Genomic DNA, 22,723 nt, shown 5'->3' with positions numbered 1-22,723 from the left:
GCTTAAAACCCATTTTTTATTCAAACACCTAACAGGCACCTTGGAAAACGAGTTCTATTATCTCCCATTTTAAGATGAAAAAAACAGAGACATTATGCAAATTAACCAATATCACATATCATATCACAGTCTTTAGATTAGTAAAATTCTGTAAATGTGATGTTAACAGTGGATCAAAGGGCTCTCCAAATCAATTTCTAACCAAACCCACTGACACAGAGCCCAGTCTAAGTCATAGTGACCCCATAGGGTTTCCAAGGCTATAAATCTTTGCAGAAGCAGACTGCCACATCTTCTTCACATCGAGCAGCTGGTGGTTTCAAACCACCAACCTTTCAGTTAGCAGTAGAGTGCTTTAACCATGGCGCTACCAGTGCTCCATATATATATATATGTGTGTGTCTATATTCAGAATCGACTCGACGGCACTGGGTGTTTTTTTTTTTTTTTAATATACATATGCACACACATATATATACAGATACATATATATTTATACATACACATCACAGGATTCTAAAGCAGGCACTCGCTTCTCCAAATAAGAAAAATGCAATCCCTTAAACTTATACTAGAAATATTATTAACAATCTCACACAAACTTTTAAAATTACTTTACCAGCACTAGTAATAGACAAGAGCTTTGAATATAATTTATTAAAAATAACTTCGGCAAATCTTTGTTTTGATGGAGCAGTAATGAAACTATTGAAAATATATAAACTAGTTATTGAATTAACTACTCAATGTTAATCCTTAAAAATAAATGTTATAAGCCACCTTGGGAATTCAGGACACGCACATTATTAACAATTGGATTAGATATACATAAATGTCGGTATAGTCAATATACATATAGAATCCATTGACTGAAATCTGTCATAAAATCTGACCTGGGTTTTTATTGATTACTAATTTTAATTTTGTCTTATTTCAAAATTTAAATCATTTGGCCCACGTCTACATTTATAAAGGCTATAATTTTGAAATATTAAAAAAATCTTTACAATCACCTATATGTGACTAGCCATCTCATCTAAAAAGGTATAAAATAGTTATCCCAAGATAGTTTTCAGGAGACCTTATTTCAAAAAACTGTCACTGTTTTGCATTTATAGACAATAAAAAAATAGCCTATACTAAATATATGAACTTCAAATGTGCTATTATGTGCTAAATATCCACATCCCAGTTTTAATTACACCATTCCTTCTGTTGATATAGAGTGTTGTTTCCAATTAAAACATGACACAGTTCTACAGTTTCAATGACATAATTAAAGGTTCTTTGTTGAGGACATAGTGAAACTATCACCAAGATATTTGAAACAATAAAGGTAACATGACATGGGTTTGCAGAATGTATATACACTTAACACAAAACAAAACAAAAAAGAAATAATTCACTTTATCAGAGAAGACAAATATAACTTTTAAAAATATTTGGATTATACATCTCCGGCAGGACATTTTAAAGACAGAAAGAAGGGAAAGAGAATGACAGACAGGCACCATTTGGCATTTCAAAGACCAAAAACTAGCAAGCGTAAAAATATATTCCAAAAGCATTTTTCAAACTTAAATTTCAAAGTTGGTAACAGAAATATAATTCTGCACAGGATTTTCTATAGAATCGAACCTAGAAACTAAACTCCAGTAAACTGGTACTGTAATAACAGTCAATGCCTGATAGGAAGCCTCCCTTTGCATTATGCGGAAAGGTCACGCTAGAAGAGTAAGACAATACCAAGAATGTAATACATACAGTTTAGAATGTTTGGGAGAAGAACATTGTTTAAGCACCACACAAACAACTGGCTAACTGGAGATAACGTTAAAGCAATTTCTCTAGTATTAGATTGTACTTCAAGTAGTCTATAATGTCGACTTAATTAAATTTTAATGCACAATAAATTGTTGTCATTAGACCCAAATGTAAACAACAACGGGGATTTCCTTGGTTTTTCTATCTGCAGATTTCCTTGGGTGGAAGGCAATCCAAGTAAAATCTATGCAAAAACTGGACAATGTGTATACTTATTTACAGTGTCTGTCTCTCTATAAATGTGCACTTAGCCAATAAGCTTCCAGCAAAATAAAGGGGGAAAGCCCCAAATACAGCATCTTCCACTTTTAAAAAGTCCTGGCTTGCAGCTGAAAATCAACAAAAAGGCAGTAATGACATTGGCTTTTGTAGACTTCCCAGAGCATGCTCATCTCTTTACGCATGTTTCTGCTAGTGTCCTAAACTTGGGCTCCAAGTGATCCAAAAATTCGAGCCCATCATCATCTTGCCGCTCACTGCAACAACCTACAGAGCCAGCCACTGATCCTCTGCCTTCGTAGTTGTACGTAAGGACATAGTCTTGAACAGGATTACCATCGACATTCTGATTACACAGCTGCACCTTCTGCCAAAAAGAAAAACACAACATATTTCATTATTATTATTTTAAACACCAAAACATACGAACATAAAAATAATTGCTTTGATTTACCTTTCATTGTTTAATTTTTAATCAGAGTGTGTCCTCTAATGGATTCCTACATATAGAAAATGCACATGATTGGTCTATATCATAAATCACACTATAAATTCAATATATAGCAGGTTTCTAAAAGTCACACGTGGCAGCAAGTATACAAGTGTTCACTGCAAGTAATCACTACTTTCTCTTTCACAATTATTGCTGAAAGCAAAATGCATCCATTAAACTGAACCCAAATTGATGTGGGCTCAGATCTTTCCAGAGAGGCACGGTGATTGTACACACCGGTATTGCCTCCCGCCACACTTTGCTTTCTAAGACATGAGTTGTTGGGTGGGAAACAGTAGCACAAAGTCATAAGAAAATTAATTTAAATATCACCACTCATTAGTTCAGGAAGAGAATTAAAAAAACAAAATAGGAAGAAAAGTAAGTATCTACTTACATCTGAACATAATAACTAAGTCAAAATTGGGGGAAAATAACTTCCCAGTGAATAGATTAACGATTATAGTAAAGATCAGGCCACGGAATTGCAATCGTTTAAAAGAAAATCGAAACAGGTTTGTAGAACAAAGGGAAACTCACTTCACCAAGACGGGGCTCAGTGAAACTATGCCACTCCGAGCAAGTGTATCTGCAGTTGTCCACCTCCACGTGTCCTCCCCGACAGGAATCCAGCGTCTGTTGTCCACCTCCCTTACATGACTCCAGGGTGTGGTGATGCCCTGCCGCCTGGCAGGATTCCAAGGTCTGGTGTCCTCCTTTCACCATTTCGATGGTTTCCTGTCCTCCAGTTTTTCCTCCTGATCCCATGGTGCCACAAACTGCCTGAGCGGAACTGCTCACCACTTGGGATGTAAAGCCATTTGTGGCATACTGAAATAAAACAGTTTTCAATGGGGAAAGACAGAGGTGAGCAATAAGTTATGAAAAAGAACAGCACCATTCCTATAGTGCCATGTTTCTTTGTTTTTGTGCTAGAAGATAAGCTCTCTGAGGGCAGGGATCAAGTCTGTCTACGTAATTCTGCGTGTCTAACTAAGATGGGCTGGGAAGAAAGGCCTGGTTATCTACTTCAAAAATCAGTCAGTGAAAATCCAATGGATCACAATGATCTGGTTTGCAACTGATCATGGGAATGGTGCCAGACCAGGTAGCATTTTGTTCCATTGTGCATGCAGTCGCCATGAGTTGGGAGCCAACTCAATAGCAGCTTACAACAACAGCTATTATAAGTCAAGTACAGTGCTTAATGGAGTGCTAACACTGAAAAGAAATTGCAGATGTCAAGTGGTCTGTACTCTGACAGATCAGACAGCTTGACGTGTACTCCTTCTTTAAAACCTTCTCAGATGCACACATGTGTTCATTCCAGCATTATTCACAACAGCAAAAAGACGGAAACAACCTAGCTGCCCATCAACAGACGAACAGATAAACTGTGGAACATACACACAATGGAATACTATGCAACCATAAAGAACAATGATGAGTTCTCAAAATACACTATAACATGGATGAATCTGGAGGACATTATGCTGAGTGAAATAAGTCAATCAGAAAAGGGCAAATACTGCATGATCTCCTCTCTCTTATAAAAAGATAAGAATAGGTATACATACCAAAAAAACCAAAGCAAAGCAGTTGCCATCGAGTCGATTCCGACTCACAGCGACCCTATAGGACAGAGTAGAACTGCCCCACAGTGTTTTCAAGGAATGCCTGGTAGATCTGAACTGCCAACCTTTTGGTTAGCAGCCATAGCACTTAACCACCACGCCACCAGGGTTTCGGGTATACATACAGAAAGCAATATCCTTTGGTGGTTACCAGGGATGGGAGGAAGAAGGAGGGGGAATCATTTTCTAGATAGAGGACACTTGTAAGTTTTAGTGACGTAAGGCAAAACTGAATAAGGGTGGAGTCAGCACAATTTGACCAAGGTAAAAGATGACCCTAAGAAGTACACAAGAATAAGGAACAATTCTGGTAAAAGCCACAACATATACAATTTTGCAACAACAGTAATAACAATCAAAAAATACATGTGTGGTTAGGTAGGTAGATATACACACTTATGTATGTATAGGTAAGTATATAAGAATATACAGGTGCACGTATATAGGTGTTTCTGTAGGCAAATGTATATACACATTTGCACATGCTGCATATATATTCATATATAAAATAAAGCACTTATGGGACACAGTTATGGATACTTCCCAGACATAACCAAACACCTCATGGGACTGGGTTACTGGGTTTGAAGGCTTGGGATGATGGCCTCGGCAGGAGGGGGCAACTCAATCAATTGACATAACATAGCTCATAAGGATAATGTTCTACATCCTACTTTGCTGAGTAGCATCTGGGGTCTTAAAAACTTGTGAGCAGCCATCTAAGATACAACTATTGGTCTCTATGCATCTGGAGCAAAAGAGAAGGAAGGAAACAAAGACTCAAAAAGAAACCAGTCTACAGGACTAGTAGTCTACACGAATCACAGCCTCATCTACCTTGAGACCAAAGGAACTAGATGGTGCTGGCTGTCACTACTGACCATTCAGACCAGGGACACAAAACATGGTCCCAGATAGAATGAGAAAAAAAAAAAAAAATGTAGAACAAAGCTCAAATTTCCTGAAAAAGGCCAGACTTACTGGACTGGTGGAGACTAGAGAAACCCCTGAGACTATCGCTCTGGGATACCCTTTAAACTTGGAACTCAAACCTCTCCTGGGGGTCACCTATCAACCAAAAGACAGAGTAGCTCATAAATAATATCACCTGCAAGTACTATGCTCCCTAAACAATCATCTAAATGAGACCTAGCAGTCAACATTTACCATAGACCAAAGACAAGAATGTAAGGGGAGACAAGGGAAGCTAGATTAATGGAAACAGAACAACCAGAATGGAAATAATGAGAATGCTGACACATTGTGAAAAGTGTAAAAAGTCACTGAATAATATGTACATAACTTATTAAATGAGAACCTAATTTGCTATGTAAATTTTCTCCAAAATCACAATAAAATGTTTTTTATAAAACCTTCTTAGAATACTCCACAATGTCATTGGTTAAGTCCCTCCAGTTTCAGCTTCTCACAACTCAAAATCAAGACTATTGTACTATTATCTTCATATATTTACCCTGTTTAGTTTAACTTTATTCTCTTTTACTCAACTAGGGCAGAAACAGTCATAATGATTACTATTTTTATTTGATGTCTACTCCAGTCTCCCTTCAACTAAAGCAAGAAGAACAGGAATAAAGATGCCATGACAATCTTAACTACAGTAATAAATCCTTGCAATGTAAATAAATAAAAGTGAAGCAGGCAAGGAAAATAGCAAGACCACCAAAGCTTTGGCCACACATTCTCTGTGATGTGTTTTTGTAGGAAACTCTGATCTAAGTTTTATTTTTTCAGTCTCTTCCTACATGCCATCATTCTTTTCTTTTCTAAACATTTCCTGCCCTAACCATCAACATACTTTTTACAGGGAATATAATTATTCCTCCTCCACAAACTGGGCTAGAAAACAAAGTTGGAGCAAAGTAATACCTGGTAGAATTGCTACTGCGTATATTTGATCTCAGGCTCCTTTCTAACCCATATTAGAGCGATAAGGAATTCATTAAAGTCATTCCCACACTGATCAAAGCTTGCAGTGATTTTATTTCTGTTGCTGGGGGGAAAAAAAATTAAACCAATGATGCTGGTGGTCTCTGAATCATTAAATGAAACATTTTAACAACACAAACAGCATTTTAAAAATATACCAAAGGCCAGGCTTAAGACTGAAGCCACAAAACATTTTGAAGTAGACAGTAACAAGGACACGCTAAAGTATTTACTATTCAAGATCACCACATGGCCAAATTGAAATACCTCTGTTACTACAAGATCAGTGTCATTGTACCTGTCTCGTGGGAGTGATGTCAGTTTATATATTGCAAGTGATCTGATAACAAAATACTTCACTGAGAAAAGATAATTACAGCAAATTAGGACAACGCGCCCTTTGTATTTCTTGAAAAGCCACGTTACTTACCACTTTGTCATCTCCAGGAGCTTCAGTATTTGACACAATTAGGTTCTGCTGAGCTACATCATCTGGAAACACTTTTTGCTTTTTGTCTGTCCCAGAAGCCCCACAGACTAGCGTAAATAGAACACCTGCAGGAAGAAAAAAAAAAAAATTACTCAAATTTATCCTAAAAGAGTACGAAGCTATGAACATATAATGATTAATACACAGGTGAAGTCCTTTGGTGGTGCAAATGGTTAAGCACTCCATTACTAAATGAAAGGCTGGCATTCGAACCCATCCAGAGACACCTAGGAAGAAAGGCCTGGCAACTTGCTTCTGAAAGGTCACAGCCTTGAAAATCCTGTGGATCAATTCTACTCTGCACACAAGGAGTCACCAGGAGTCGGCAATGACTTGCCAACAACATGTCTGGTTTTAAAAAACCAAGTAAATCATAAATATTAAGTGTATATTGAAAGATCAACATCACATAAATATGATTGCTTATGCCTAAGTATGTCTAAGTAGTATGCAATAGAAAAATTTGCCCTAAACATTGAATTTTATTTCTATGCTGAGAAGACACCAGAACCATAAATAAATGCATTCGAATATATAAATTAAATACACCTGTGTATTGAATGTAACTACAGCTACATACGAATGAATGGCTATAGTTACCAGTGTTGATTTAAGAATGTATCTTAGAAATTATTTTAAAGGCTATTATTTGATTCAGAAAAGGACTTACAAAATAGCAATGCTATGCCCAACAATATGGCAAGGATGGCCCACTTTCCAAGTTTCACATCTCCGTTGCCAATTCTTGGTGTACGAGTTGTGCAGTCATTTTCAGTAATACAGTCACATAGACAAACGTTTACTAAAGTCACTTTAGACTGGCCCTGTCTATCTGTAACTCTGATAGGCACTTTGTATGAGCCAAAGGGAAGGTCATTCCGGTAGGAAAGACGTGCTGCTGTATCTGAAAGAAAATAAAACCAAATGTTATGTCACTGACATTTTCTCCTGAATACAAACAACTAAATACAGAATATTTATCCCTGATGGAATGAATGACAACTGCTACACGACTATAAATGAGAATGGGCTGTGTAGATCTATTTTACAGCCATGACGAACATATTACATATAAAAAGTTTGTCTCTGCTGCCTCTTAATAAAGGTCTTTCGGCTTTTGGAATAGAGTATTTTAATCTGTCCATAAACAGATCCTTCCTACCATAACCAATGGACTAGTTAAGACATTGGTTTTTATCATATCTTTAAAATACGTAATTAATCCATTCAGTGTATATTTCCTTTTATACCTGATTTATCAGAGAGTAAAATTGAATGTCTGGATGTTTCCGCCTACTTTTTTTTTCATATATTGTGCCAAAAAAATGTAAATACTCGTGCTTTATTATCAGGCACTTATTTTGAAGATTTAAAACATAGATGAGCCTTGAAGAAATTAGCAGGCCGTGTGTCATGCTGCTGGGACTTCATCTTGTGATCTTAAAGGCTGCAGCGACCAACTATACTTTCTTGTATTATTTTTTATAGATGAACGATAGAAAATATCCAGACTAAATGCCAACATAGTCTTTGGTACAGAGCCAAGGATATAATACTCTTCTGAATACTGATGCCATATATCAGAGAATAATTCCTCTCCCACTTAACTCACGTGCTGTGACTTTCCCATTTAAAAAAAATAGTGTTGGAAGTTCTAAGTAGAAATTTCAATGTTTGAGTAGAGAACTCATGTAATTAAATCAATTAAAAAAAAAAGATTAAAAGTCTATTGTGCACTATAGACCGTCCTAGTAAGGGGCACTGATAGAATAGGAGAAAAATGTGGAACTGAATCTGAAATTCCTAAGGAAAAAAAAAAAAATCAGACCTCCTGGACTGGTTGAGACTGAAGGACTTCTCAAGACTATTGCCCTGAGATACTCTTCTAACCTTCGACTGAAATTAACCCAAAGTCACCTTGTTGCTAAATAACAAATTGGCTCAAAAATAATGAGTATCACCTGTAAGTACTGATCCTTTAAAAAATTACCTATATAAGACCAGATGGTCAACAATCACTTTACAACCAAGATGATAATATAAGGGGAAACTGGATTAATGGAAACAGAACAATCTGAATGGAAATAACCAGAATGTATATGCAATGTGAAGAATGTAAGCAATGTCACTGAATAACTTGTTTAGAAATTGTTGAATGGGAAGCACAGCTGCTGTGTAAACATTCACCAAAGATCACAATAAAATATTATTAAAAAAAAAAAAAGCATGATGTGAGAAATAATGGTGGATACTAACAAAACCAAAACATGGGATTCATAATGGGTCAGGTACTGTTACATTCACTATCTCATTTACTCCCCTCAAAAGTCCCAGTTTGCCCATGAAAAAGTTGCATTCATAGGAAATAAATAACATTGCCAAATATATGTAACATACAAATAGTGAACCAGGCTTTCACAAGAAGCCTATTTGACTTCAAAAGCTTCTTAGAGTAAGTTCTTCATAACTTCAGGCTTTCTGGATTTTGGATTATTTCACAGCCCAGTATAAGTTTAAAATAACAAAGTTTTGACCAACATGATGCTGCCAATTTTTTTTTTTTTTTTGCTAAATAAGAATAATAAAAAAATAAAAACAAAATCATTGCCTCTCCTCAAACTATATATCATATTTTGACACCAAATAAGCAGAAAAAGCAAAATATATGAATATGGTTAATTCAAGAAAGAACAGCTGACAACCGTACACACACGCACATCAGAGTATTGCTGCAGAAAAACTGAAAATGTCGTCATAGCGTACTGTCGGTTCTCAGAGCAGGGTTCAGGACACAGTTGGCTCATACCTGCCTTCGTTTTCTTTTCCAAGCCCGTTTTCCCTCTGTCTTATCCCACTACCTTTCTTTTTTAGTTTGTCATCACAGGAAACTGAAGCCTATTCATTGAAAGCATGGGGTCGAAACATTGAAGAGTGTATCAGTTGACAGGAGATATTCAGTCATGAAAGCTGGAGTCCAGGTAGACCATGACACTGGGGTCCAGGGACAATGTGGACTGGAAACTGACGACTGCTGAAGAGTTAAGAGCTGATGTAGGCAGTGGTTCAATGGAGGTGTAAAGAGGGGTTCCCTTCACTTTAGTCATTCTTGTCACATTAGATCCTGTCCAGGACTAAAGTTGTAAGTATGGACTGGGAATCAAGTCGGGGGAGAATCTCAAGTAGCACTCAATAGAGAAGAAATGGTCAGAAGCTAACAGAGAGAGAGAAGCAGGATGGTGTGGTGGACGCTGTCATGCACACCCAGATCCCCCTGGTCTTAGAGCTGATTTAAGGGTGTGTGTTTGGAGTGGGAATGAGAATTCAAGCAACACCTAAGTGAACCTTGGCACAGGATTAGAGATAGACAGGAGATAAACCCACCTCCCACCGCACCAAAACTGAGAAACTTGCTGTCTTTCATTGGTGGTTCAACACAATGAATTAGTCTTCTATTGCACCAAGAAAAATATATTTTAGACATCCTGATGTTGAACAGAACAAAACAATGTTCAGGACTACATACCATTAATTTTCTTCAGTTCCCACGCTCTCTGCACATTTGAATCAGAATCACTGTCCAGCCTGAAGGCAAAGGGTGGGCCATTTATGGGTTCATCAGGGTCAACAGCAACAATCTCTGCCGATGACATAGTGGCTTTACAGATTATCACTGTCTGTTTAGGTATGGATGGGCCATTGTCATTCACATCTTCAAGGATAATTCCCAGTGTCCCAGTACATGATCTTCTATCTAGAAAAACAGAAATAAACACACAATTTTTTTTTTTATGTTTTGAGTTTTCACCAGGAGGTTATAAATTGAAAATATTTTAAAAATATCTACTAAACATCTATAACATACAAATGACAGTGACAAGCAGCATCACAGGTTATGTCCTCTGGGAATATTAAAAGAAAAACTTATTTTTTAAAATGGGTTTTACACACAATAACCGCTATTTGGAGGCATTGGCTGATTTTTAAAAGAAGATAGGAAGAGACTGTGAACAAGGGCATTTCTGGTATATTTAAAAGCACAAGGAAATTTAGGAGGTGGGAAAGCACAGTACACTTACAGTATAATCTGGAGACAATGAAGAGAAAGGCAGATAGGCCGGTGTTGACATAGAAAGAAGGGGGAGAGTTCCCTGAAACCCAGAGTAGGGAGCTCAGAGCTTAATATACAAATAGAAAGCATGTAAGGTTTGGGGAAGAGAAATTGAATGCTAGATGATTAGAACAAAAAATAGTACTTGGAAATGTTTGGAGGGTGAAGACTTCAGAAATGGAAAATCACTTGCAAATTGAGATATGACCGTGCGTGGTCTAAGGAAATCATCTATCTGATATTGAATAAACACCTTCTGAATAACTACTTTATACAAGGCACTGCACTGGAAAATGTGGGGAATTAAACGACGAAGCACACGGATCTAGACAGCAAATCAGTAATACAGTTACAAAGTGCAAAGCTGAAAGCAAATCCAGGACCTCTGTCCAGCTTCTCTATTCCGTCTCTGATGTGAAGCTTAGACACTAGGGGTTGTGAAGGGAGGAAAACCCCCATGCCATTGCTGCCTGGGGCTGTGTTTTGTGCAGAGTGGCCAACCTATGGAAGTTGGAGGAACAGACACATCTTTGCCCAAGGCAGCTGTAGCACAGTGACAGGGTCTGTGATATCTTCAGGGTCATCATGGCGGAGGAGCCCCAGGCTACTGGTTCTCAACCAGGGGCCACAGAGACCATGTACCTGGTGCTCTTATACTTAAAAAAAAGAAAAATGCCACTGAGTCAATTCTGACTCACAGAGACCCTATGGGACAGAGTAGAACTGCCACACAGGGTTTCCAAGGCTGTAAATCTTTATGGAAGCCGACTGCCATGTCTTTCTCCCATGGAACGGCTGGTGGGTTTGAACCAGTAACCTTATGGTTAGCAGCCGAGCACCTAACCATTGCACCACCAGGGCTCCTTACTCTTACACTAAATATATTAAAATATTTCAAAGTATTGCCCTCCAAAAAGCTAGAATAATACAAAGAAAATTGAAACCTAAAACTCACCTATGTAGAGGAGACTCCAAGTGAGTTTAGACTGAGAAGAAGTTAGGAAGAAAAGAGAAACTGAGCTCAAAGCTTAAGAAACACCTAGAATTAGGAGAGAGGAAGATAACAAAACCAGAAAATGTACAGAAAAGGGAGGAACGTGTGGTGAGAAAGTATAGACACAGAAGCCTTGGGAGAGAGTTTTCAAAGGAGCAAATGCTCCACAGAGATAAACACTGTGGAGAAGTAGGAGGGTTGGGCAGGAAGAGAAAGCATTTTTCATTAGGAAGCAATAGTGAGGGCCCAAATGAAACTAGCCTGCAAAGGTTTTAGAGAAAAATTTACACACACTGACACAAAAAGACATAATTTTGTATGATTTCAGTTCATAAAAATAATTATTCATCCATAATTCCATGTCTGGGAGGTAACCCTCTTCAAAAGAAATGAACCAGAAAGGTCCCATCACCCAGTTGCTCTGTAGCACAGTGATGATGAACACTGCATCATCTACACTCCGTAGAAGTATTTGATCTCTCAATTACACATTGCAACACAGGAGGATGAAGGAGAAAATTATAATCAAAATCTCTCAGTTCACACAGTCATTTTTGTCTCATCTGTCCACAAACCTTTTGCCAAATGTTGTTAAAAATGTAAAAATTCTTGATTTCCTTTTCAGGTTATTTTTCTTCTTTTTATTTGCCTTTGACCGAAAAGCAAATAAAACGAAGAAAAATAACACGGAACTAGCAAGAAGCTGAGACGTTCTTGGACAGTCTTCAATGAGTTAAAGGTAACTTTGTCAATTCATTAATTTAGAGAGGATTTGAAATACTTAAGTATCTTCCAAAATCACTTCTAAATGCTAATTTTGCAAGTGAATGTGTAGTATTTATGCTTATTGTAGTTAGCATATTTTAGAAAGGTAAAAAGTGTAAATGTATGTTGTGTTAAAATTGTACTTCATGTACAAAACAGTCTCCTGTCATGCTCAACTTTCTTCAATTTTATGGGACTTACAGAATATTATTTTACATATTTTATGATTATAAGAATTCCTAGTTTTTTCTCTGTAATCTCATAATATGCTAATAATCATGATGAAACCTTGGTGGTGTAGTGGTTAAGAGCTATGGCTGCTAATCAAAAGGCTGGCAGTTTGAATCCACCAGGCGCTCCTTGGAAACTATGGGGCAGTTCTACACTGTCCTAGAGGGTCGCTATGAGTCAGAATCGACTCAACGGCAATGGGTTTTGTTTCAAAAGGTTAATAGTAATGACAATGATTTTACTTTCATACCATGCCCATAATCAGAAATCTAACCCCCAGGTATATTTCTAATTTCCTGTCAAAAGCTTTAACTGTTTTCTTGGAGTGCACTATGTAGCAATAAGAATGTACTTCCTGTAGTGAACGTTCCTGTCAGAGTGAATGTTTTAAAAGTAGTGACTAGATAAACTGAAGATAATTTTACTAAAGTAGTTCTCTCAATTTTTAAGATTAACTTTAAAACAAATTATGATTTCAAGTATTTCTATGAATAAGTTATTTTATAATTACATCTAAAATGGAGGATGCTATTAGAAAGCAGACATGAGTTAATAAATTATAGCAAATCTTTTAATTATCCTCCAGGTCATTCTGGGGAGAAATATAGCTGGCTTACAAATAAAGTTCGTACCTGTGTCTGACGCAACAACTGTGATGTTATATATGCCATTTCTGATGTCCTCTGCTTCTCTATCCAGGCTTCTAAAAACTGTGATTGATCCTGAATTTTCATCAACATTGACCCACCCTTTCGGATCACTTAATTTCTTATACCTGTTAATTACAATGAATTAAAACAACAGAAGGTACAGTGAGCTAAATTATAATATTGGTACCAAAATAAATTTGAAAACCAAACTCAATTCAGAGTCAACTGAATTAGAACTAGAAATACCTTATGCCATTGCTAGTTCTGCTTTCTGGGTCATAAGCCTTATATCCACCACTCTTTGTTCCCACGGGGGCATTTTCTTTAATTCGAACAGTTTGTGTTGGAGGGCTACACTCTGGGCCCTCATCCTGGTTTTTCACATTAACAGTAATTGTCGCTGTGCTCATGGTTGATCTCAAAGTAGCCTCTCTAGAATATGGTGCTTCATTAACTACACCAATTTGCAGGACTACCTTTTGTTTTTCTTCATAATTCAGAGGCTACAAAAGCAAGTGTGTTGAAAATCAGAGCAAATCCTTTAAAATTTGTCAATGCTGAGTAGTATACGTAACCAGTTAAAATTAGAAATAACCTAAATGCTGTATTGGGGATAATCATGAGAACAGTAAACATACACCCAGAAACATGGTGGTGGGTGAGGGGGAGAGGAAGCCTTCAGCTGATCCAGTATTTCAGTGGAGGAAGCAAAAACAAAACAAACAAACAAAAAGAACAAAACTGTTACTCAAGTCCAAATTTAACACAAGTAGTAGGTTCTGATAGAGGTTTCAGAAAGTATTTAATAAAGCTGCCTGGAGGTTAACACTTGACACTACTTTAGGCCATTCATACCTAACCAATAGTTATAAAAAACCATTGCCGTCGAGTCGATTCCAACTCACAGCGACTCTGTAGGACAGAGTAGAACTGACACATAGAGTTTCCGAGGAGCGTCTAGTGAATTTGAACTGCCAACCTACTAGTTAGCAGCCGTAGCACTTAACCATCAGGGTTTCTTATTATTTATTATTACTCTGTTAAATTTAGGAAAGCTTGTTCTATCCTCGAGAAAGAAAATAATTACCTGGGCCTGGCTTGGGGTAGAAAAAGTGGGTCGAATTTTACAAAATACTTTCAGTAAGGGGAGAAAGCTTACGGAGATTATGCTTTCTGTTTTATCTCTTTTGTCGAAATTACGAACCTCCCTGATGACACAGTAGTTAAGTGCTCGGCTGCTAAACAAAAGGTCGGCAATTTGAACCCGCCAGCGGATCCATGAGCAAAAGATGTTGCAGTCTGATTCCGTAAAGATTACATCCTTGGAAACCCCCTGTGGCATTTCTACTCTGTCCTCCTATAGGGTCACTATGACTCAACGGCACTGAGTTTGGTATTCCAGATTAAAAAAAAAAAAACCAGTGCTGTGGAGTCGATTCCGACTCATAGTGACCCTATACGACAGAGTAGAACTGCCCCATAGAGTTTCCAAGGAGCACCTGGCAGATTCAAACTGCCGACCCTTTGGTTATCATCCGTAGCACTTAACCACTACGCCACCAGGGTTTCTGGTATTCCAGATACTTTCTTAAAAACTGGTAGTACCAAGTGTGATGAAAGGTTGTAGTTTATTTTGCCTGCTACATAGTTGTAGTGAGAATGGGCAACGCCACTTTCTGGAAGACAGACATTTCACTAGGTCTCCGACTTCACAAAGGCAAATTTCCTTCTTAGAATACCAAGGATTACGGCAGGGGCTGAATGAAGAAAGAGATAAGATACAAAAGACATTTCTGTTTTGAAATGGAAATTAATCCATAAACTGCAGTTAATTTTTATCATTGTAGTGAAAAAAAGGATTCATCATTTTTGATTCATGCCGCTGGAGAATATGTACAAAAGGGAAATTCCATAGATCCGTGATGGAAACGTATTCTAGCTAAAGATGTAGCAGAGATAAGGGTATGACTTTTTCCAAGGCAAATGGAGCTCCTATCACTTTAAGGGCTAACTCTGGCTCCTGAATTTGCAGTGAGTTCCTCTGAGAGGCTGTACAACAGCAGTAGAAAGGGGTTTTAGAAGTATTTGCATCTTTGAGTGGTTGAGGATGCCTATTCTAAACCTGGATGCCAAGGATGTTATGTAGAGCAGATGCAGATGAACAGACCTACAAACAGCCTCTGTATGAGTCTGACCAAGTAACACCGCCACTTGAGCAATTCAGTAATCAAGTGGGGACTTCCTGACCCAGCTACAGAAAGAATGGGCTAGGCAAATTTGACACTGTCCCACTGGCATCAAAGTTGTGCTAGTTTTTGAACTATTAAGAGATAATGATCACCTTAAATTCTTGTAAAAAGACCAGGTTTAATGGTCTGAGAATGGAGGGACTCTGGGGTCATAGTCCCCAGACCGTTTGACAGCCCAAGACTGGAACCATTCCCAAAACCAACTCTACAGACAGGGATTGGCCTGGAGTATAAGATAGACAATGATGCTGGTGAGGAGTGGCTCAAGTAGACACATGAGACTATGTGGGCAACTCCTCACTGGTGGCAAGATGAGAAGGAAGAGAGAGACAGGAGCTGGTTGAATGGACACGGGGACCACAGAGTGGAGAGCAGGAGTGTGCTGTCTCATTGGGGGAGACTAAGTGTAGGAATAAAATAAATATGTAGGTAGATGTAAACGAAATGTGTATGCTAACCTATGAAAGTATAAACTACAAATCACTAATTTACGTATTCTTACCTTAACCACACACAGAATTCCTTCATTGGTTTTGCTATCTGTTACAATTTTAAAATTTCCATTTTCATTGCCCTTTAAAATGGTATAATTAGCTCTCCAATTAGGACTATTAATTAAATCTTTATCTTCAACAGTAACACGGAAGATTTCCACATCAACTGTATTTTCTTCTACTGATGTCACATACTGAGATAATAAAAACAAACAAAAAGTTTTATCAGTAACTCTGACAAAAATAGAATACCATGTAAAGTAAGCCCCATTCTTCTAATTCCCAAAGCACTGTGTTTACCTAGCTTTAAACCTTAAGACCAAACTGCTGTCAGGTCATTGGGGTACTTCATTTGAAATCATGAGACATGGATGGAGAGCAACATATTCAGCAGTTAACACTGGGTTACATATATTTCTCTTATCAGTGTCCTGAACTTACAGGAGTATGAGTAAATGTTGGCAAGTTGTCATTCACGTCTCCAATATTGATGATACAAGTTGAAGTCGTCTGCAAACCAAAATATTGACCATCCATGTCTTGTACTTTTATTTTCAACTGGTATCTATCAATTAACTGAAAGCAAAGAGTTGAATTATTAGAAAAAAGCAACAACGTTATAAATGAAACCTTAATTTGTACTCTATAATTTTCCTTGCATTAATAGTTTAAGAGGTACATCATTAAATTTCCTACCTTCATGTACTGGTAGGAGAATACTTTCCTCACACTAGTAATTTTCAAATAATCTGTGAAAATCCAGTTGTCAAATTGAAAATGCTATTAATTTCATAGACTATAGAGTCAACTGGTTTTATCTTTATCCAGTAGAGAAGAGATGTAGCCATTAGTACATTTAAAATCGACTGGTAATTAATTAAAATCTTATGTCCTAGTCAAAGTACATTCTTTTGTTCAAAAATATATAACAGTGACTCATATACCAGTCTTGTAATAAAACAATTAAGTGAAATATTGATGTCACCTTTAAACTAAGTAACCAGTCTATGTAAAACCAAATGGGCAACAGCTATTCTAAAGCATAGACTAGGATGCTGGGAGGCAGGGAGTTTAAGCCAATGAGAGTGAAACAACTAGAACAGAAATAACAAGAATAGTGACACAATGTGAAGAATGTACCCAATGTCACTAATCATTGTCTAGAAAAAACTGAATGGGAATGGGTTTTGCTGAGTAAATTTCCACCAAAAATAAGATATTACTAGAAAATACACCTTAAAGATTTACTTGATATTTATAAAAAGATCATTGAATTATGGAAACAAAGGTCTGGAGCTATGTTATTTTTTTTCTTTCTGTGGAATATAGAATCTGGCTTTAGAGTTTCCTGTTCACCATACAACAGGCTAAGCTGCCAGTCTTTAATTTTGGCATCCAGGATACTCCAGAGCATGGGGTTTATCACCAGCCTTAAAACATGTGTTTCTCCTCATAATGGTTTCATTTATCATCAGTGAGGGAGTTACAGAAGGATTAAAACAACACTAATAAAAATGCCTTCTGGACTGGGCATTAAGAGACCTGGGCTCTATTATCAACTCAGAAGATAGTATATGTAACCTCAGGCAGTTAGAAAATTCTCTTTGCCTGGATTTCCTCTTCTATAAAATCTTGATAATAATATCTATCCTGCCTATTTCACCTCTTTTCACAAGACAAAATAATATGTGAAAATCTACCCTAACCTTCTCCCTAAAATGTTCACCCTTCTCTTATAAAGCCACTTTATTCCTTTCATTCCATTATCTCTTAAACTTTCTTGTCCTCACGTATTACCTAAAATAGAAATTCCTCTCAATCTCTGATTTATGCACACGTAATTTCCCTGATTTACTCTTCCCTCATAATCGATTGCATATGCAGATTTGAAAAATAATGGTCTTTTTTAATGGAAAAGTTCTTGAAAATCTCATGCTAGTGTACTTTCAGGAGGGGATACATATCTTGTAGTGAGCAAAGATTTATTGGAAATAATCAATTGACTGAGAAAACAAAGAAAGAAATGAAGTTTTGTGGCCCTTGGTGTTAATTTGTGATATCTTCAGAAAGAAGAGAAACTCTGGTGTTTAAATGGTTTAAAGAATTGAAAGCAACAGCTGAAAATGGCTATCTTGGGGTCAAAAAGTTGCTATGAAGCACTGTTGGGTAGAAGCAATCCGAGGCTCTAATTAGCCAAATGTTTTCAACTGATTCTATCAGAAAGGTCTATTCAAGGCTTGATTATAAAAGAAGATTGGTTTATAATGTGCTTTTCCTGAGCACGTAAATTTCATGAAGACTCTACAATTTACAGAGTTATAACCATTCATTCATACATTCATTCAGTCAGCAAACATTTAAAATACACATGATATTGTTCTAAGCCACTGATTCTCAAAGTGTGCTGCATGGGTCACTCATGGGGCCCAGATAGCCCTGTAGGGGTTCTGTGGGGTCAAACATTTTTCATAATACTACTAAGATGCTATCTGCTTCTTTCACTGTGTTGACATTTGCACTGTTGCCAAAAAAATGGCGAGTAAATCTGCTGGCACCTGAGCATAAATCAAAAAAAGCGACCCAAACTATATATGTATTTACTGTATTCCTCACTAGCACATACTCACAGTAAAAATAAATTAATATAGGTGACAAACAAATAAACAAATAAATTCCAGTTTCATTTAAAACATCCTTGGGGAAGTAGTAAAAATGACAAATGTTATTAAATTTCAACCCATATTCTGTGTGAAGAAATAAGAGGTATGCACAGAGCATTTCTGCTTCAGACAGTAGTATCGTGCTTAGCTCAAGGAAAAGTACTTGTGCAATTACTTGATTTGTGAGCCAAACTAGCTGCTTTTTTCCTCCCCCACCGAACACCATTTTTACTTGAAAGGATGACTGATAGATAAAATTTGGAAGACATTTTGTTCAATATAGAGTCTGCCACTTCAAAAAAAAAAAAAAAAAAAACTCGTTGCCAATGATAAATTCATGCTTTCAGGCAAAAATGAGAATTTTGGAGAAAACTTGTATCCACCATTGTCCTATTAATGGACATGAGGATGAGGCCTTTTTTTAATATAGTTTGAAATGTATTAATATTTGGAAAATCTGTATAACTCAGTGAACCAGTATTTTCCAAATGAGCAATGCATGATGTTACAAAATCATACATAAGAAAATTCACTCACAGTACAAGGTACTCCAATAAATTTTAATGTATCAAATTATGAAAGCTCATTGATACGGCTTCAGAATCCACATTACAACTAGCATTTAGTAGACTATTACTTGTCAAGTTTTGGTGTAGTATCAAAGAATACTCACGATTATCTAAAATGACTATTAAAGTACTCCCAGATCAGATCAGATTTTCTTTATATACCTCAGCTAAAATTACATATTACAACAGATTGCAGGGGATATGAGAAAACAGCTGTATTATATTAAGCCAGACATTAAAGAGATTTTCAAAAATATATAAAAATTCTCCCTAAAGTATTTATTGTTTGTAAAAATGTACTTTTTTTTCACAAAAAATGTTACTTATGTTAACATGTAATGGCTTGATTATTACTTTAATGGGTTACTAAATACATATTTTAAACTTTTCTCAGTTTTAAATACTAATGTAGTAAATATCAACAAATACACCCTACATAAATAAAAGATCTTCGGATCCTCAATAATTTTTACAAGTATAAAGGGGTTCTAAAACTAACAAAATTGAGAACTGCTGATATAATCCATGAACGGTAAGGAGAGGGAGAAGAAGGGAATCTGATATGAAGTTTGAAGAATTAAAGAAAAACCTGATAAACAAATAGTACTATATTTTAAGACTATAAATTAATAATTCAGCAAATAGGACAGTTGAACTGTTGTAAGAATTCAGATGAATAAATAATTCGTGGAAGACATAATAGTTGAACAAGTGGATAACTAACTAAACTAGGATAGCTACAGTGGAAATTAACTAAATGTAAGTGCAAAATAAGTTTGGAGGTAATATTAACATGCTTTGGAAAGAGGGTTGGTATAGGGAGCAAGGGAAGACATCACATACAACTTCTATATCATGAATCCAAGGTGACAACAGAAAAAATATTAATAGGAAAAGAATGTATTAACATTATTTTAACTAGCAAACATGGGAAGGAGAGCATGTTTAGGACAGGAGAATTTAATTTTATATGTGTTGTATTTTGGGTAGCCATAAGATATCCAAATAAGGATTTTCTAGCAGCCAATCGAAAATGGGAAACCAGAGATCAGAGACATACAGAGTTTGTTGTCATCTACCCAAGCGAAAGAATTTAGATAATATTATTGAGATGAGACAGAAAAAGAAGCATTTCTTTCTCTGTAGATAGCAAATTTCCATACATGTCCAAAAGTTTCACTTTTCATATTTGGCATTTCTTGTGTTTATATTAGGAATATGTTTATATTAGGAAATGCAATTTTATAAAACATACAAATCAGGAGACAATGAATTAACATTTCAGAATTAGTATACTGGAAGGTTATTTAATGACCGTCATTAACACATTCTAAATAATAAAATTTTCTAAAATTAGATTCACAAAATACTTTTCAAAAACATACCAAAGAAAATATAACGGTACTATTAAATAATCATGTTATAATTTTTAATTAATATTTATATTGATGTTACCTCTCTATCTAGCTGAGATGATAACGTGGTGATGACACCAGTTTTTGGATCCATAGAAAACAGAGTGGGTGATGCTGGAATCTGCCCAATAATGGAGTACTTCAGGCGCGTATGCATCGTGTCAGGTTCATCTTTGTCAGTTGCACATACTTGCCCCACAGTAGAACCTACATATTGAAAAATCCCCTTTAATTTCCAAACCTTTTACAACATTTTCAACTTTTCCCTTTATTTCACTCCTTTTCACCTACTTCAAAATAGTGTCGCACTACTTTATTATATATCAGAATAATGGCTTCTATAAATTTTCAAACTTCTACGTTAAGTATCACTTCTTTTTAAATACCCTAAAGTTCTAATGTTTTGGAATTTGGTGACCACACACACATTTAATGTATTTAATTTACAGTTTTACAAGTGTTGATTATATCCTCCCATGGCCTTTGTCTTTCTAGACTAAAGAATTCTGACTATTCTTTAGTCTTTTAAAATTACGCCTGCACTTAAATTGACCATTGGAGTCAGTTTTCTCTGAAAATTCTTAGCTTAGTTAGATCTTTCTCGAGGAAGTCTTCGAAACTGCACTCTGAATTCTGACTTCCAGCTAATGTGAACCGTTTTTATAAGACTGAGAAAATATTTGTATTATTTTCAATGGTCTTTAAGATAATGCCCTTAATACTGTCAATCATTTAATCACTATAGAATATCAGTAGATATCTTCAAGGTCAGGTCTTCACTTGCTCAAAAATTTACTCCTTTTAGAGTATTTTCTAATAAAAGCAAATCTAGTTTACCTCACAAAAGAATGCAAAATAACACTTATTGAGTAACTCCTATTTTTCAGGCACTATTTTTTTTTTTTATGCTTGGCTCTCTCTGTCTATTATGTTTCATTTAATCTTCATAACAATCTTGTGTATCAAAATGCCATTTACAGATGAAGAAACTAAGGCTTGGCAAGATTAAGAAACTTGCCAGAGTCACACAGATAGTGAAAGGCTGTGTAAAATTTCACCCAACGCAGCCTGACCAGCAAGTGCACTGTTCTTGCCAGCAGGTCATGCTACCTCCCACTGGCCATAGCAGAATTTATCTTATGAACTGAAACAATTTAAGGTGCCATATAGGGTGGGGCAAGTGGTGAAGTGCTCATCTACTAGCTGAAAGGTTAGTGGCTCAAATCCACCCAGAGGTGCCTCAGAAGACAGGCCTGGCATTTGCTTCTGAAGGTTCGTAGCCTTGAAAACCCCATGGAGCAGTACTACCATGCACACGTGGGTCACCATGAGTTGGAACCAACTCAACGGCAACTAATAACAAAAACAAAAATAAAGTAGGGGGGCATTGGCAGTTCAGTGGTATGAGTCTTAGCCTCCATGCGGGAGACCTGGGTTGAATTCCCAGCCAATGCACCTCAAGTGCTGCCACCACTCCACCATCAGTGGAGGCTTGTGTGTCGCCACGATGACGAACAGGTTTCAGCAGAGCTTCCAGACTAAGAAGGACTAGGAAGAAGGCCTGGAGATCTACTTCCGAAAATCGGCCAATGAAAATCCCGTGGCTCACAACGGCCTGATCCCATTGTGCATGGGTTTGCCAGGGGTCAGGGACCAACTTGACAGCAGCTAACAACAAAAACATATTGCTAAAGTAGGTACTCACCAATCCTGGAATTTTCGGCAACTGTAAAAACGTAAGCTGTTTCTGTAAAAATTGGGTAATTGTCATTTTCATCCTCAATTTTGATTACTATGGTCAGTGGAAGTTCTGGAGTATACCCATCTGGAGTTGTTGCAAAGGCAATTAGCTGTGAAGAGAGAAGAATGAAAACAATCTATTAAAATAAGGTATGGTTTGAATTTGTTTGGGCTTTAATTTGGAGAATGCTCAGCATTACAGCATGAGTCTCACCACTTATTGTTTTAATGGCAAAAA

At 36.7% G+C, this 22,723-nt stretch overlaps 1 protein-coding gene across 2 annotated transcripts in view; it reads right to left on the bottom strand.

Annotated features, from left to right (window-relative positions):
• Nucleotides 1-494: 494 nt before the first annotated feature.
• Nucleotides 495-22,723, bottom strand: part of DSC2 (desmocollin 2) — a 34,881-nt gene continuing 12,652 nt past the window's right edge. Inside the window, exons 6-17 of one of the 2 annotated variants that reach the window (XM_010586793.2) lie at nucleotides 22,451-22,595; nucleotides 20,786-20,952; nucleotides 16,543-16,677; nucleotides 16,110-16,295; nucleotides 13,605-13,861; nucleotides 13,341-13,483; nucleotides 10,134-10,361; nucleotides 7,281-7,514; nucleotides 6,551-6,675; nucleotides 3,077-3,367; nucleotides 2,498-2,543; nucleotides 2,313-2,410 (exon numbers count right to left, since the gene is read on the bottom strand). In XM_010586793.2, the coding sequence (XP_010585095.2) occupies nucleotides 2,508-2,543; nucleotides 3,077-3,367; nucleotides 6,551-6,675; nucleotides 7,281-7,514; nucleotides 10,134-10,361; nucleotides 13,341-13,483; nucleotides 13,605-13,861; nucleotides 16,110-16,295; nucleotides 16,543-16,677; nucleotides 20,786-20,952; nucleotides 22,451-22,595 (1,947 nt within the window). In that variant the 3' untranslated portion in view covers nucleotides 2,313-2,410; nucleotides 2,498-2,507. Of the gene's footprint in view, nucleotides 2,411-2,497; nucleotides 2,544-3,076; nucleotides 3,368-6,550; nucleotides 6,676-7,280; nucleotides 7,515-10,133; nucleotides 10,362-13,340; nucleotides 13,484-13,604; nucleotides 13,862-16,109; nucleotides 16,296-16,542; nucleotides 16,678-20,785; nucleotides 20,953-22,450; nucleotides 22,596-22,723 lie in introns of both variants that reach the window. The other variant, XM_003406343.3, reaches the window with a different exon arrangement.

This window comes from Loxodonta africana, chromosome 11 (assembly GCF_030014295.1).
Source record: "Loxodonta africana isolate mLoxAfr1 chromosome 11, mLoxAfr1.hap2, whole genome shotgun sequence".
Lineage (NCBI taxonomy): Eukaryota > Metazoa > Chordata > Mammalia > Proboscidea > Elephantidae > Loxodonta > Loxodonta africana.
The sequence above is the reverse complement of the archived record's forward strand: the minus strand, read 5'-3'. Positions and strand labels throughout refer to the sequence as shown.